A 14,267-nucleotide genomic window follows, 5' to 3' on the forward strand; every position below is an offset into this window, starting at 1 on the left:
CTCTCTCTCTCTCTCTTCTCTCTCTCTCTCTCTCCCTTTCTCTATAACTCTTTCAAATAAAAAATAAATGTATCTTTTTTAAAAACTCAAAATTTTATGGGAGGCTGTGCTAACCCTCAGAAGTGTGAGTGCCCACATGTGCCTACATGTACACACAAAACATCTTTAATAATTTTATTTATTTGAAAGTCAGAATTGGGGCTGGTGCTGTGGCATAGCGGTTAAAGCCAATGAATACAATGCTGGCTTCCCTTATGGGTGCCAATTCAAGTCCCAGCTGCTTCACTTCCAATGCAGCTCTCTGCTATGGCCTGGGAAAGGATGGTCCAAGTCCTTGGACCCCTCCACCATGTGAGAGATGCAGAAGAAGCTCCTGGCTCTGGCTTCACGTTGGCTCAGCTCTAGCTGTTGCAGCCATTTGGGGAGTGAACCAGATGATGGGAGACTTCTCTTTCTCTGCCTCTGCCTCTCTGTAACTCTACCTTTCAAATAAGTAAATAAATCTTTTTTAAAAAAATAAAGTCAAAATTACAGAGAGGGAGAGACAGAGAAAGAGAGATCTGGGCCATGCTGAAGCCAGGAGCATCTTCTGGGTCTCCCACGTGGGAGCACTTGGGCCATCTTCCACTGCTTTCCCAGGCCATTAGCAGAGAGCTGGATAAGAAATGGAGCAGACAGGACTTGAACCAGTACCCATATGGGATGCCAGCGTCGCAGGCAGTGGCTTTACCTGCTATACCGCAATGCTAGCCCAAACATATGTCTTTTTTTAAAGATTTATGTATTTATTTATTTATTTGAAATACAGAGTAATAGAGAGAAGGGGAGAGACAGAAGAGAGACCTGTCTTCAACTCACTGGCTAGGCCATGTCAAAGCCAGGAGCCATGAACCTCATGCGGGTCTCCCACATGGGTGGCAGGAACTCAAGGACTTGGGCTATCATCTGCTGCCCTCCTGGTGCTGTAGCAGGAAGCTGGATCAGATGCAGAGTAGCCTGGCCTTGAACCAAGCTCTCTGATAAGGATGCAGCTATCCAAGTAGCAGCTTAACCCACTGTGGTACAACCACCACGGCCAGCTCTCTTTCTATATGGAAGGCAATTGAAAAGAAATTTGGAGGATTTCCCAGCGCTTACTGCTAACCTTCAAGTTGTTTTTCATGTATTTCCTCTCCATAGTGATAATAATTTTTTAACAATTGTCTTCCTACAAACTATTTTCTGCCTGAAATGCTTTTCCCACTTCTCTGTTATCCTAAGGCACAATCAATTCATTTAAAACAAACAAAAACACAGAATTCAGGGAGCAGTGCAGATCCAGAACCCAGAGGAAACAGGGGGCTGCCATTCTTATTCCACAGCTTTTATTTCTTTTCACCTACAAACCGGTAACCAGGCTTAATTATAGAAAGCAAGCCAAGCAAACAAAACAGCCTCACTACACTGAATAGTTTAATCTCCCCAAGAAGGAAAACAAAGTCTTAATTCTTACTCATCCCACCCTGGAACAAAATTAAAGCTGCCAAGACTTCTGCAATAAGGCAGGCCTCAAACTTTACGGCCTAGTTTTGCTTTATCACAGTTAACCAGAAGAGTGTTGACATTTTTAGTTCCTCATTGTGCGGTTGCATTCGTTACTCTCCTATGAAGACAAAGTCAAGTTAGCGAGCATTTCCTGAGCACTCACACAGGCCTGATGCTTTGCGTGGATTTAAAGACACTGCCCTCTGCCTCCACAGGCAGGACAAACTGTGTGTGTTTCTACTAATAGTCATGCCCTTTAATTTTTTACTTTTTTATATTTATTTATTTATTTGAAAGCCAGGGTTACAGTGAGAAAGAGAGAGATCTTTCACCCACTGGTTCACTCCCCAGATGACCACAACAGCCAGGATCCAGGAGCTCCTTCTGGGTCTCCCACATGGGTGCAAGGGCCCAAGAACTTGGGCCATCTGCTGCTGCTTTCCCAGGCACATAACAGGAAGCTGGATGGGAAATGGAGCAGCCCAAACTTGAACTGATGCCCATATGGGATGCCAGTGTCACAGGTGGTGGCTTTACCTGCCATGCCAAAGCCGGCCCCTGTTCCCACATTCTTAAACATCCAACCACAATATTCCTCCAAGACCTGCTTCATGGTTACTCCTACTGGGAAACCCTTCTGGTCTCTAGAACGGCTCAAGGTGCTTTGTCAACACATTGTATGCCCAGTGCTGTGGCTATGAGCAGATTCCAGGTGGTGCCTGGGGTTGAATCCTGACTCAGCCATTTACTAGCGGTGTGACCCTGAGGAAGCTATTTGACTTCCTAAGTCACCCATCTGTACATGGTGATGATGACAGTACTTACTTCATAGGGCCAAGGTGAAGACTAAAGGAGTTAATTCAGTGGTTCCCCAGGTAAGGTCTGGACCAGCTGTCTTAGTACAACCTGAGAACGTTTGGGGAAGATAAATTCTCAGGTCTGTCCCAGACCTACTCAAACAGAAGGCAGGGCTTGGGAAGCTGAGCATTTGGCCGGCAGTTAGGACACCAATTTATATGTCTGCATCCCATGTTGGAGTGCCTGCATTTGAGTTCCGGCTGTGCTTACGATCCAGCTTCCTGCTGATGCATATCCTGGAAGGAAGTGGTGACGGCTCAAGTGGTTGAGCTCCTGCCATCCATGTGCAAAGTCTGCCTTTGGCCTGGCCCAGTCTTGGCTGTTGCAGGCATTTTCAGGCATTTGAACCAGTAGATACATGATTTCTGTCTTTCAAATAAAAACAGATAGGTCAATAAAATGTAGGGAGATCTTAAAATAAATTAAAAGACTGAAGTTGGGAAATGATCAGGTTTTTTTTTTTTAAGGTTTTATTTATTTATTTATTTGAGAGGCAGAGTTACAGACAGTGAGAGGGAGAGACAGAGAGAAAGGTCTTCCTTCTGTTGGTTCACTCCCCAGATGGCCACATCAGCCGGAGTTGCACTGATCCGAAGCCAGGAGCCAGGAGCTTCTTCTGGGTCTCCCACACAAATGCAGGGGCTCAAATGTTTGGCCCATCTTCTACTGCTTTTCCAGGACATGGCAGAGAGCCCCATTGGAAGAGGAGGAGCCGGGACTAGAACTAGCACCCATATGGTGGGGTGCTGACGCCACAGGTGGAAGATTAACCTACTGCACTACAGTGCCAGCCCCAGGATCAGTGTTTTAACAAGCTCTTTAGCTTACTCATATGTACACTCACATTTGAAAACCACTAAACTAATACATGAAAGTCTTAGACCTATAACAGTATTACCAGTAACAATAATAGTAGTGTTTATTATGGGCAGTCCAGGAGGCATGACCTTTTTTTTTTAATTTTCTACAAAAATTGTGACTTGCCTATGTAAAAAATAAACTAATCCCCTAGCACGTTTCTAACTCTACCATTAGGGGTAAGTCAGATTGAGCATGTGCCAAACTGTACATTTCCTCCCTCTCTTATTCCCACTCTTATATCTAATAGGGATCACTTTTTAGTTAAATTTAAACACCTAAGAATACTTGTGTGTTAATTAAAGAGTTCAACCAATGGTATTAAGTAGAACAAAAAAAATACTAAAAGGAATAAAGTAGTAAACTGTTCCTCGACAGTCAGGACAAGGGCTGATCAAGTCATTGTTTCTCATAGTGTCCATTTCACTTTAACAGGTTTCCTTTTAGATGCTTAGTTATTTGTCACCAATCAGGGAGAACATATGAAATTTGTCCCTTTGGGACTGGCTTAATTCACTCAGCATGTTTTCCAGATTCCTCCATCTTGTTGCAAATGACTGGGTTTCATTGTTTTTCACTGCTGTATAGTATTTGATAGAGTACATGTCCCATAATTTCTTTATCCAGTCTACTGTTGATGGGCATTTGGGTTGGTTCCAGGTCTTAGCTATTGTGAATTGAGCTGCAATAAACATTGAGGTGCAAACAGCTCTTTTATTTGCCAATTTAATTTCCTTTGGGTAAATTCCAAGGAGCGGGATGCCTGGGTCATGTGGTAGGGCTATATTCAGGTTTCAGAGGAATCTCCAGACTGACTTCCATAGTGGCTTGACCAGTTTGCATTCCTACCAACAGTGCGTTAGTGTCCCTTTTTCCCCCACATCCTCGCCAGCATCTGTTGTTGGTAGATTTCTGTATGTGAGCCATTCTAACCGGGGTGAGGTGAAACCTCATTGTGATTTTGATTTGCATTTCCTTGACTGCTAGTGATCCTGAACATTTTTTCATGTGTCTGTTGGCCATTTGGATTTCCATTCTTGAAAAATATCTATTGAGGTCCTTGGCTCATCTCTTAAGTGGGTTGTTTGTTTTGTTGTGGCGGAGTTTCTTGATCTCTTTGTAGATTCTGGTTATTAATCCTTTATAGGTTGCATAGTTTGCAAATATTTGTTCCCACTCTGTTGCTTGCCTCTTCTCTTCTCTCTCTCTCTCTCTCTGTCTCTCTCTCTCTCTCTCTTTTTTTTTTTTTTTTTTTTTTTTGACAGGCAGAGTGGACAGTGAGAGAGAGAGACAGAGAGAAAGGTTTTCCATTGCCATTGGTTCACCCTCCAATGGCCGCCGCGCTGCGGCCGGCGCACAGCGCTGATCCGAAGACAGGAGCCAGGTGCTTCTCTTTGTCTCCCATGGGGTGCAGGGCCCAAGCACTTGAGCCATCCTCCACTGCACTCCTGGGCCACAGCAGAGAGCTGGTCTGGAAGAGGGGCAACCGGGACAGAATCCGGCGCCTCAACCGGGACTAGAACCCGGTGTGCCGGCACTGCAAGGCAGAGGATTAGCCTATTGAGCCGCGGCACCGGCCCGCCTCTTCACTTTCCTGTCTGTTTCTTTTGCTATACAGAAACTTCTCAATTTGATGTAATCCCAATTGTTAATTTTGGTTTTGACTATCTGTGCCTCTGGGGTCTTTTCCAATTCAATGCCATCTCACTAGTCCAAGTGATCAGTTTCAGTTCATAATTGATCATAATGATAGGATTAAGTGTAAAAGGGATCACATAAACAAGACTAGTGTCTGCAAGTACTAACTGATAGCATTAAAAAGGAGAGAACTATCCAACATGGGAAGCAGGATATATAGCAGACTCATAGAATGGCAGATGTCCTAAACAGCACTCTGGCCTCAGAATCAGCCCTTAAGGCATTCAGATCTGCTAAAAAAAAAGCCCATGAGAGTATTTCAGGCATGAAAAGCCAAGACACTATGGCAAAAAAATAAATTGCCTAAATGAAAGATCTCTGTGAGTGAGATCCCAGCAGAAAGAATGGGCCATCAAAGAAGGAGGTACCTTTCCCTGAAGGGAGGAGAGAATTTCCACTTTGACTATGGCCTTGTCTAAATAAGATCGGAGTTGGCAAACTCAAGAGGCTTCCATAGCCTTGGCAGCTCATGACAAGAGCCTCGGGTGATTACTGACATCATAAATAAGAGTGTTAATTGTTAAATCAACAATAGGATTCACTGTGCACTTACTCCCCATGTAGGAACTCTGTCCTTAATGTGTTGTACTTTGTGAATTAACAGTATAACTAGTGCTCAAACAGTACTTTATACTTTGTGTGTCTGTATGGGTGCAAACTGTTGAAATCTTTACTTAGTATATACTAAATTGATCTTCTGTATATAAAGATAATTGAAAATGAATCTTGATGAATGGGATGGGAGAGGGAGCGGGAGATGGGATGGTTGCGGGTGGGAGGGTGGTTATGGGGGGAAAAAGCTGCTATAATCCAAAAGTTGTACTTTGGAAATTTATATTTATTAAATAAAAGTTAAAAATAAATAAATAAACAAACAAACTAATTAGTTATTTCAAAAAAATCTCACTAAGGGGGCACTAAGGGGCACTGTGGTGTAGCAGGTAACATCCTGGCCTGAGGTGCAGGGATCTCATATGGGCACTGATTCGAAACCTGGCTGCTCCACTTCCAATCCAGCTCTAGCTATGGCCTAGAAAAGCAGTAGAAGATGGATCAAGTCCTTGGACCTCTGCACTCACATGGGAGACCCAGAAGAAGCTCCTGGCTCCTGGCTTCAGATCAGTGCAGCTCCAAACATTGCAGCCAATTGGGAAGTGAATCAGAAGATGGAAGACCTCTCTCTCTCTCTTTTTTTTTTTTTTTTTTTTTTGACAGGCAGAGTGGACAGCGAGAGAGAGAGACAGAGAGAAAGGTCTTCCTTTGCCATTGGTTCACCCTCCAATGGCCGCCGCGGCCGGCGCACTGCGCTGATCCGATGGCAGGAGCCAGGTGCTTCTCCTGGTCTCCCATGGGGTGCAGGGCCCAAGCACTTGGGCCATCCTCCACTGCACTCCCCGGCCACAGCAGAGAGCTGGCCTGGAAGAGGGGCAACCGGGACAGAATCCAGCGCCCTGACTGGGACTAGAACCCGGTGTGCCGGCGCCGCAAGGCGGAGGATTAGCCTAGTGAGCCACGGCTCCAGCTTCTTTCTCGTTCTCTCTCTCTCTTCTCTCTGTTTAACTCTGACTTTCAAATAAATAAATTTTAAAAATAAATAAATAAAAACTCCCACTAAGGAGAAAGGCACATATATCAGTAACTACAACATGAGGCAGCATGTAATAAGAGAACTTATAAGCAGTATGAAATTTAACAGAAGTCACAACAGCCAAGATATGGAATCAGACAAGGAGTCCATCATCAGCTGAATGAATAAGGAAAATGTGGTATATATGTACACTGAAATACTATTTGGCCATAAAAAGGAATCGAAATGCTGACATTTGCAGCCAAGTGGATGGAACTGGAGGACATCACGTTAAGTGAAGTAAGTCAGACACAGAAAGACAAATATCCACATCTGTGGGAGCTAACAAAAAAAACTCAGTCTGAACATGAAATAGTGATTACTACAGATGGGGAGGCATGTGAGGGACAGAGGGAGTTTAATTTTAAAACTTGGGGGGAGCTGGTGCTGTGGCGTAGCCAGTTAAAGCCCTGGCCTAAAGTGCCGGTATCCCATATGGGTGCAGGTTCTAGTCTCGGCTGCTCCTCTTCTGATCCAGCTCTCTGTTATGGCCTGGGAAAGCAGTAGAAGACGGCCCAAGTCCTTGGGCCCCTGTACCCACATGGAGCCCGGAAGAAGCTCCTTGCTCATGGCTTCGGATCAGCGCAGCTCTGGCTTTTGTGAACACCTGGGGAGTGAACGGATGGAAGCAGATGGAAGACCTCTCTCTCTGTCTCTACCTCTCTCTGTAACTTTGTCTTTAAAGAAAAAGAAAAAAAAAAAAAAAACTTGAGGAAGCTGGGTATGGTTTATAAATTGTGACAAATATCACACTATATTAGTTAACATCAGGGTCAGCTGAGTGCCTGGGTGTGCGGTGTGTGGGAACTCTATACTACTTCACAATTTTTGTAAATTTAAAATAACTCTGAAATAAAATGTTTTTGAAAAAAAAAAGTCAAAAAAGGTTTTTTAACAAATCAAAATAAAATGGGAGAAAAATCTAATCCAACCAAGATTATCACACAAAATTTCATGGGGCCACTTTTTGTTATGTTTTAAAGAGTTTAAAGAGTAAAGAGGAAGCAGAAAATGAATTTTTTTTAAATGGGAGTGGCTGTAGAGAGCTTTTAAGATGGAACAACAAAAATTAAAAAAAAGGTAAACATAAGAAAAATGCATACTTTAGGCTCTAGTCTCACTTATATGGGACTACCGAATGCTGTTTATAAATTTAGGCTTCCTTAAAGTTTCCTTACAAAGCATGCTGGCACCGGACAAGAAACAATTCTGGGCCTGACTCTCTCCTCCGAACTCCAGGCAGACAGGGAGTGAACACAACACTTGCCAGTTCCTTTCAAATCCCAAGCTAGGCCCAGAGAACTGAGCTAACTGTACTGTCCATGGAACCGAGCAGGGCTCACCATCAGGCCTTGGTCACCCTTCCCAATCAAAAGAGAAAGGCAGGGCCACGGTTACGGGGCAGCAGGTTAAGCTCCCACAGGGGAGCATTAGTTGGAACCCCACCCACTCCACTCTGCTTCCCATCCAGCTTCCTGCAAATGTGCCTGGAAAAGCAGCAGAAGATGGCCCAAGTACTGGGGCCCTGCTACTATGTAGGAAACCTGGATGAAGGTCCTGGCTCCTGGCTTTGGTCTGGCCCAGCCCTGGTTATTGCAGCCATTTGGGAAGTTAATCAGCAAATGGAAGAGATTCTCTCTCTCTCTCTTTCTCTTCCCATCTTCCCCTCCCCCTCCCCCTCCCCCTCTCCCTCTCCCTTTCAAATAAGTAAAATGCCTCAAAAGGGAGAGAGAGTCCTATGGGGAGCAGAGGGAGGGTGCACACCTGTTGTCCTCTCCCCAGAATTAGCTACTTCTTTCATGTAACACTGCCTCTGCTTTGCCAGGCAATATGCCTATTTTTACAAAAGAAAAAAGAAATGATCCCCGGGATTCTCTAATGGCTGACAGGTAGAAGAAAAATAATAAATGGATAGATAAAGTAAAATGCATAGATAATTAACACATTTTTTATTCCTAGGGTTTGATCCTGCCACCTCCAACATGCAGCATTACACCTTTTTGCTCCAATGGGAAAGCAAGAAAATACCTTCCACTGAAGATAAAATATCTTTACTATGTATTTTCTTCACCTAACTGGGCAATAAGGATTCTTTCACTTGCTAAGGAAAGCAAAACAGAATTAATATACATGTAATATACATGATTTTACCTGATTTTGTTTCTTGGCTAGGAAGCCCAAATGATCAAGATTTATCTCATGTCTCAGAGGTTCAGTTGCTACCCATGAAAACCTGGTATGCTGGTTATCTCTAATGCTAAGATTCTACAAGCAAACTCTAGTGATCCTTGTCAAGTGTCTGATACAAGAAAGCCCCAGAACTTGTTCAGGGAATGCAAGAGAGAGGATAACGAACGAGGCTTAGGATAAGGGACTAGAAACTGCCCCTGCCACTCAGCTGCTAGGCAGTACAACAAAAGGAACTCAGCAAGCCTAACTAAATCTGGAGGACTCACTATTAAACTACTAAATAGCTTTTCAGCTCTGAGTGATCAACTCACTTGAGGAAAGGCAGAAAAGCCCACTGAATCAAAAGCAAAATGCTCTATGTCCTGGGATGGATTTGACACTCTATGGCTCAGGGTCCCCAACCTGAACTAAGGATACAAGATCTACCCGAATCTACTCACAGGGTGGTCATGGGGACCAGACACCAAGTCCGTGAAAATGTTTCCACGCAAATAATATAAAAATTCATTTTAAAAAAAGTTTTCCTAATATCAAAACTACAAACACCCTAACATAATTTCAAAACACCAAATAATGTTTAGTGGATATTTTTAAATAAGTTTTTTAAAGAGTTAAATGTGAAGAATTTAACATCACAGAGTTCTCTAACAGAGTCCCTAGAGTTACAATAAAATGACCAAAGAAGAAAAGATGTTGCTTAGTCAAGTGGCAGGATCTTCAACTGCTTTTAACAAATCATTTGGAAGATTAGAATCTCTCCAAACAGCCAAAAGGAAGATCGATATTTATTGTGCTATGGAACCTGTTTGCCAAGCTAGTTCTAGAACATTCCATGGCAAGGCCCTCCTGGCAGATACTCTGACCCTCAAAGGAGAGAAGGAGCCTGGAGGCAGAGAAGCAAAATGTAGCAAGGGGAGTACGTTCCATTAAGCTGTCCACAGGTATCTCCATTTATGCAATGCATATTTACTATTCAGGAACAATACAGGAATTGATAGCAAACCACAGGCAGACAGACACTTAGAGATCTAATTTCCCTAGGTTTCTATTTCCTCATCTGTGAAATGGGGCTGAGTTTACAATTTAGGTGTCACCTTGTACCTGAGCACAGGAAGTGTTCAACAAGTCAAAGTCAACGAAAGCACATTATTTCCATTCTCTCTGCCCCTAATACTAGAGACCTTGCTGCTCTCAACACTTGCAAGAGGGGCTCCTTCCAAACAGTTTGCCACAGAAGTAGCGCACCAGAGGGCGTTCCATTTCTGGGAGTGGGGAGGGGAGTCTGGGAAGGGATTAACACTTACTTATCCAGTTCCTGACATTGAGGAAACTTTGCTCATTTGTCAAGTCGAAAAGCAGAAGAAAACCCATGGCGTCTCTGAAGAACGCCGTAGTCAGGCTACGGAACCTAGAAACAGAACGAGCAGATTGGTCAGCTCAGCCATGGCCAGCAGTGCTCTCAGCCACCGCCGAAAGTTTACCCAGAACACATTCCACAACGATACTCCCAAACCAGTCATTTATCACTTATATAAATGTGTGTGTTAACCAACCATGTGACTCACCCACACAGCCAGCTGGACAGGGATGGCAAGAACAAGCTTGTGATCTCTTGGGCTGAGCCAAGAATGCACGGTACCCCTATGAGTTCATTAGGCCAAAAGTGCTTGCTGTGTGTAGGCCCTCCCTCTGGGAAAACTGACTTTACGTTACAATGCAGTCCAAGATTCTTTCTCTGCTCTCTGTAGAACTCTGATAACCGTGTCATCGGCTGTAAGCTGGCAAGAGTATTAACTAAGACCCCATCCTTTTGCACAGGCTTCCAAGCCTTCCAAGGCTTCATCCTGCTGTCTCCTCTCTCCCCCTCCCACGGCCGCTTTCCTCTCGCGATGCCCATATACAAAGCCTGCGACTCACAGGGAGCTCCAAGGAAGAAAATATTGCTATGAATTTGTTATCAGTAATAGCAGGCTTTTCTGAAATATTTTCAATCACTGATTTCACAAAAATAGTTTCTAATTTTTCCTAGGAATGCACCAAAAATAATTATGAATGAAATAATATCATGTCCAGAATGTGGTTCCCAACAACGTGAGGGGAGAGTGGTGAGGAACGGGAAGGGGCACACGTGAAGTAAGACTGGCTGTGGGCCGGCGCCGCGGCTCACTAGGCTAATCCTCCGCCTAGCGGCGCCGGCACACGGGGTTCTAGTCCCGGTCAGGGCGCCGGATTCTGTCCCGGTTGCCCCTCTTCCAGGCCAGCTCTCTGCTGTGGCCAGGGAGTGCAGTGGAGGATGGCCCAGGTGCTTGGGCCCTGCACCCCATGGGAGACCAGGAAAAGCACCTGGCTCCTGGCTCCTGCCACCGGATCAGCACGGTGCGCCGGCCGCGGCGGCCATTGGAGGGTGAACCAACGGCAAAGGAAGACCTTTCTCTCTGTCTCTCTCTCTCACTGTCCACTCTGCCTGTCAAAAAAATTAAAAAAAAATAAAAAAAAATAAAAAAAAGATTGGCTGTGAAACTGCAGGAGCGCATGGGGGCAGATATTACCCTAATTACTTCCCTGCCCACTGGAAGCTTTCGTTCCTCAACAAAAAGTCTTAAAAGACAAGCAGAATCATTCAAGGAGGCTGTGAGAGAAGACAGAAGCTGTAGCTAACAGAGTAACTTTTTATCAGCAGTCCACGTGGTCGAATCTTGGTCAAGTAACCTCTGACTATCTGACTTCATTCCAACCAGATTGTCCGCTAGGTTTCAACACCCAGGTAAGACTCACTCGTGTCACTCTGCAACTTTCTTGTGGTTAAGTAGCGAAAATAAATGAAGAAAAGGATACAAGTCTAAAAAAGAAGAAGGAAAAAAAAATCCCCAGGTAAGAATCCATTTAGAAAAGGATTCTGTTTTTTCCCCCTTTGACCTTGAATGAAATACTCCACCACTATCTCTGATACCTTTCCTGCTAATTCGGCAGCGTATCTTATCCAGGGGCAAATCAACTGATTGGCTGGCTGCTCCTGGCTCAGGACCCCACATGGGGAGCACAGCGGTTGCTCCCTGTCCTTCAGCAAGCAGCAGGTAATTGAGAATGGCTTACCTCTCCTGCCCGGCTGTGTCCCACAGCTGCAGGTGGATTCTCTGGCCTCTGCCAACGGCCCCATCGGGCCCATTGGCTCTGTAGACCTAAAACAAAGTGAAAGACAAAACAACTTTTGAGACCCGTGAATTTGTCTCACCTTTATATTCAGTACAGACCACAAAAGCATCTAAACTTCTAAAGAGAATCCCATCTGGGATACATCTTTGTTTTCTATATCATATAACTGTATTTGATCAATGTGATATGTTTTATTAAAATACATATTTCCTAAGTATGTTACAAGTACATAAATAACATAGTAATATCAATAAAAACCAATAATCAGTAAGCCTTTCCTCAAAGTTTCCTTGGCTCACTAGTTTCAGGAAATATACTAATTTTCTATGGCCTTTCCCCATCCCATTTTTGTTTATTTATTTCTAAGATTTATTTATTTGAAAGGCAGAGAGAGACAAAGAGAGAGAGAATTCCATCTGCTAATTCATTCCCCAAATGTCTACAGCAGCTGGAGTTGGACCAAGCCAAAGTCAGATGTAGGAACCCCGTCTGTGTCTCCCACATGAACGGCAGGAACCCAAGTGCCTGGGCCTTCATCTCCCACCTTCTCAGATACATTAGCAGCAAGCTTGACTGGAAGTGGAGGAGCCAGCACTCGAACAGGCCGCCCTACGTGAGATGTGGCATCCTAAGGAGCAGCTTAACCTGCTGCACCACGATGTCTGCCCTCCTCTCATGTTTAAACAATGCTCTTAAAACAGCCTCTACAGAACAGCTAAGCAAGGATCATAAAAATTCCCTTCCTCCATAAAAGCAATGAAAACACTGGAAAAAAATATTAAAAAAAAAACTTTTTCAGAACTCTGGAAAGTGAACAAAAGTTTGCAATATTACAAGGAGCATTTACTTAAGAAAAGCACCTGAAGGTCAGTAAAAAAAGTTTCAATGTGTTAACTTTCCTTATTCCCATCCCCCTTGCTGCAGCTCTACAATAGCCTTAAAAATCAACAAATGTACATCTGCGGTAGCTGTGAAGCCATCAGCCTGGCAGCCACTGTAGATAGTGGAGACAGGACAGATTTAGAGCTCCCTAAAAGTCCCATCTTCAAATAGCTTTTTTTTTTTTTTTTTTTTTTTGAAAGGTAGCGTTATGCAAAGAGAGAGAGATCTTCCATCTGCTGGTTCATTCTCCAGATGGCCACAATGGCCAGGGCTGGGCCAGGCCAAAGCCAGGAGCTTCTTTCAGGTTTCCCTTGGAGGTGGCAGGGACCCAGGGGCTTAAGTCATCTTTCACTGCTTTCCCAGGCCATTAGCAGGGAGCTGGATCAGAAGGGGGAGCAGCCGAGACTCGAATCTACACCCATTTGGGATGCTGGCATCACAGGCGGCAGCTTAACCTGCTGTGTCACAGCACCAGCTCTTCAAATAGCTTTAAGGAAGCTTCCTGAAGAGCTCCATCCTCAGGCTTCGGTTTTATTTGGCTTCATTCAGAAATTTCTCCAAGAGAGCAGCTCTGTCTCCAAGGCATTTGATGGTAACAGTAGGCAGTAATTAGTAAACATGATAGCTATCAGGGTTGGCAAACCCAGTGGGGGGTAATAAACTCCTAATCAAATCACTTAAAGAAAAATGGGTCCCAGTGCCCCACTGCATGTCCCACTTCTTTGCCTCAGTCTCTTCTGATTCAGAAGCTACCTATGGGGGCTGGCACTGTGGCATAGCAGGTAAAGCTGCCACCTCCGGTGCCAGCATTTCATATGGACACCAGTTTGAGTCTTGGCTGCCTGACTTCTGATCCAGCTCTCTGCTATGGCCTGAGAAAGCAGTAGAAGATGGCCCAAGTCCTTAGGCGCCTGCACCACGTGGGAGACCTGGAAGAAGCTCCTGGCTCCTGGCTTCAGATCGGCACAGCTCCAGTGATTGCAGCCATCTGGGGAGTGAACCAGTGGATGGAAGACCTCTCTCTGCTTCTGCCTCTGCTTCTCTGTAAATCTGCCTTTCAAATAAATCTTAAAAAAAAAAAAAAAAAAAAAAAAAAAAAAAAAAAAAAAGCTACCTATGGCCAGTGTGTTTGATTTGCAGAGCTTGGCTCCTGTGCCATGCCTTAGATGCAGGGGACACTGGAACAGGGAGTCTGGCATTTTCAATTCTTGTCATGGGAAGCCGGCCCTGCCTTTCTCATCAGATGGGGACCTCTCTAGACATGAGAAACAGGTCCTAAAGCTCATCATTCAAACAACCACCACTTTTGCTGTCCCATCTCTTCCTCTCTCCAATGCTCCAAACAGTAAGGCCAAGGAGAGGGTGAGGTTGATTACCCTCACAAATGCATACTATTGTTGTTAATTAAAAAAATGTTTTGGGCCGGTGCCGTGGCACACTTGGTTAATCCTCCACCTGCGGCACTCACATCCCATAT

The 14,267-nt window shown here is 44.5% G+C and overlaps 1 protein-coding gene across 5 annotated transcripts in view; it reads right to left on the reverse strand.

Moving 5' to 3' along the window:
- Positions 1-14,267, reverse strand: part of RAB27A (RAB27A, member RAS oncogene family) — a 95,525-nt gene that overhangs the window by 17,555 nt on the left and 63,703 nt on the right. For all 5 annotated transcript variants that reach the window (XM_008268980.4, XM_002717714.5, XM_051822357.2 and 2 more), the window contains 2 exons: positions 11,849-11,934; positions 10,060-10,163 (listed from right to left, as the gene is read on the reverse strand). In XM_008268980.4, the coding sequence (XP_008267202.2) occupies positions 10,060-10,163; positions 11,849-11,934 (190 nt within the window). The remainder of the gene's footprint in view (positions 1-10,059; positions 10,164-11,848; positions 11,935-14,267) is intronic.

The sequence above is a fragment of the Oryctolagus cuniculus genome, chromosome 12, assembly GCF_964237555.1.
Source record: "Oryctolagus cuniculus chromosome 12, mOryCun1.1, whole genome shotgun sequence".
Lineage (NCBI taxonomy): Eukaryota > Metazoa > Chordata > Mammalia > Lagomorpha > Leporidae > Oryctolagus > Oryctolagus cuniculus.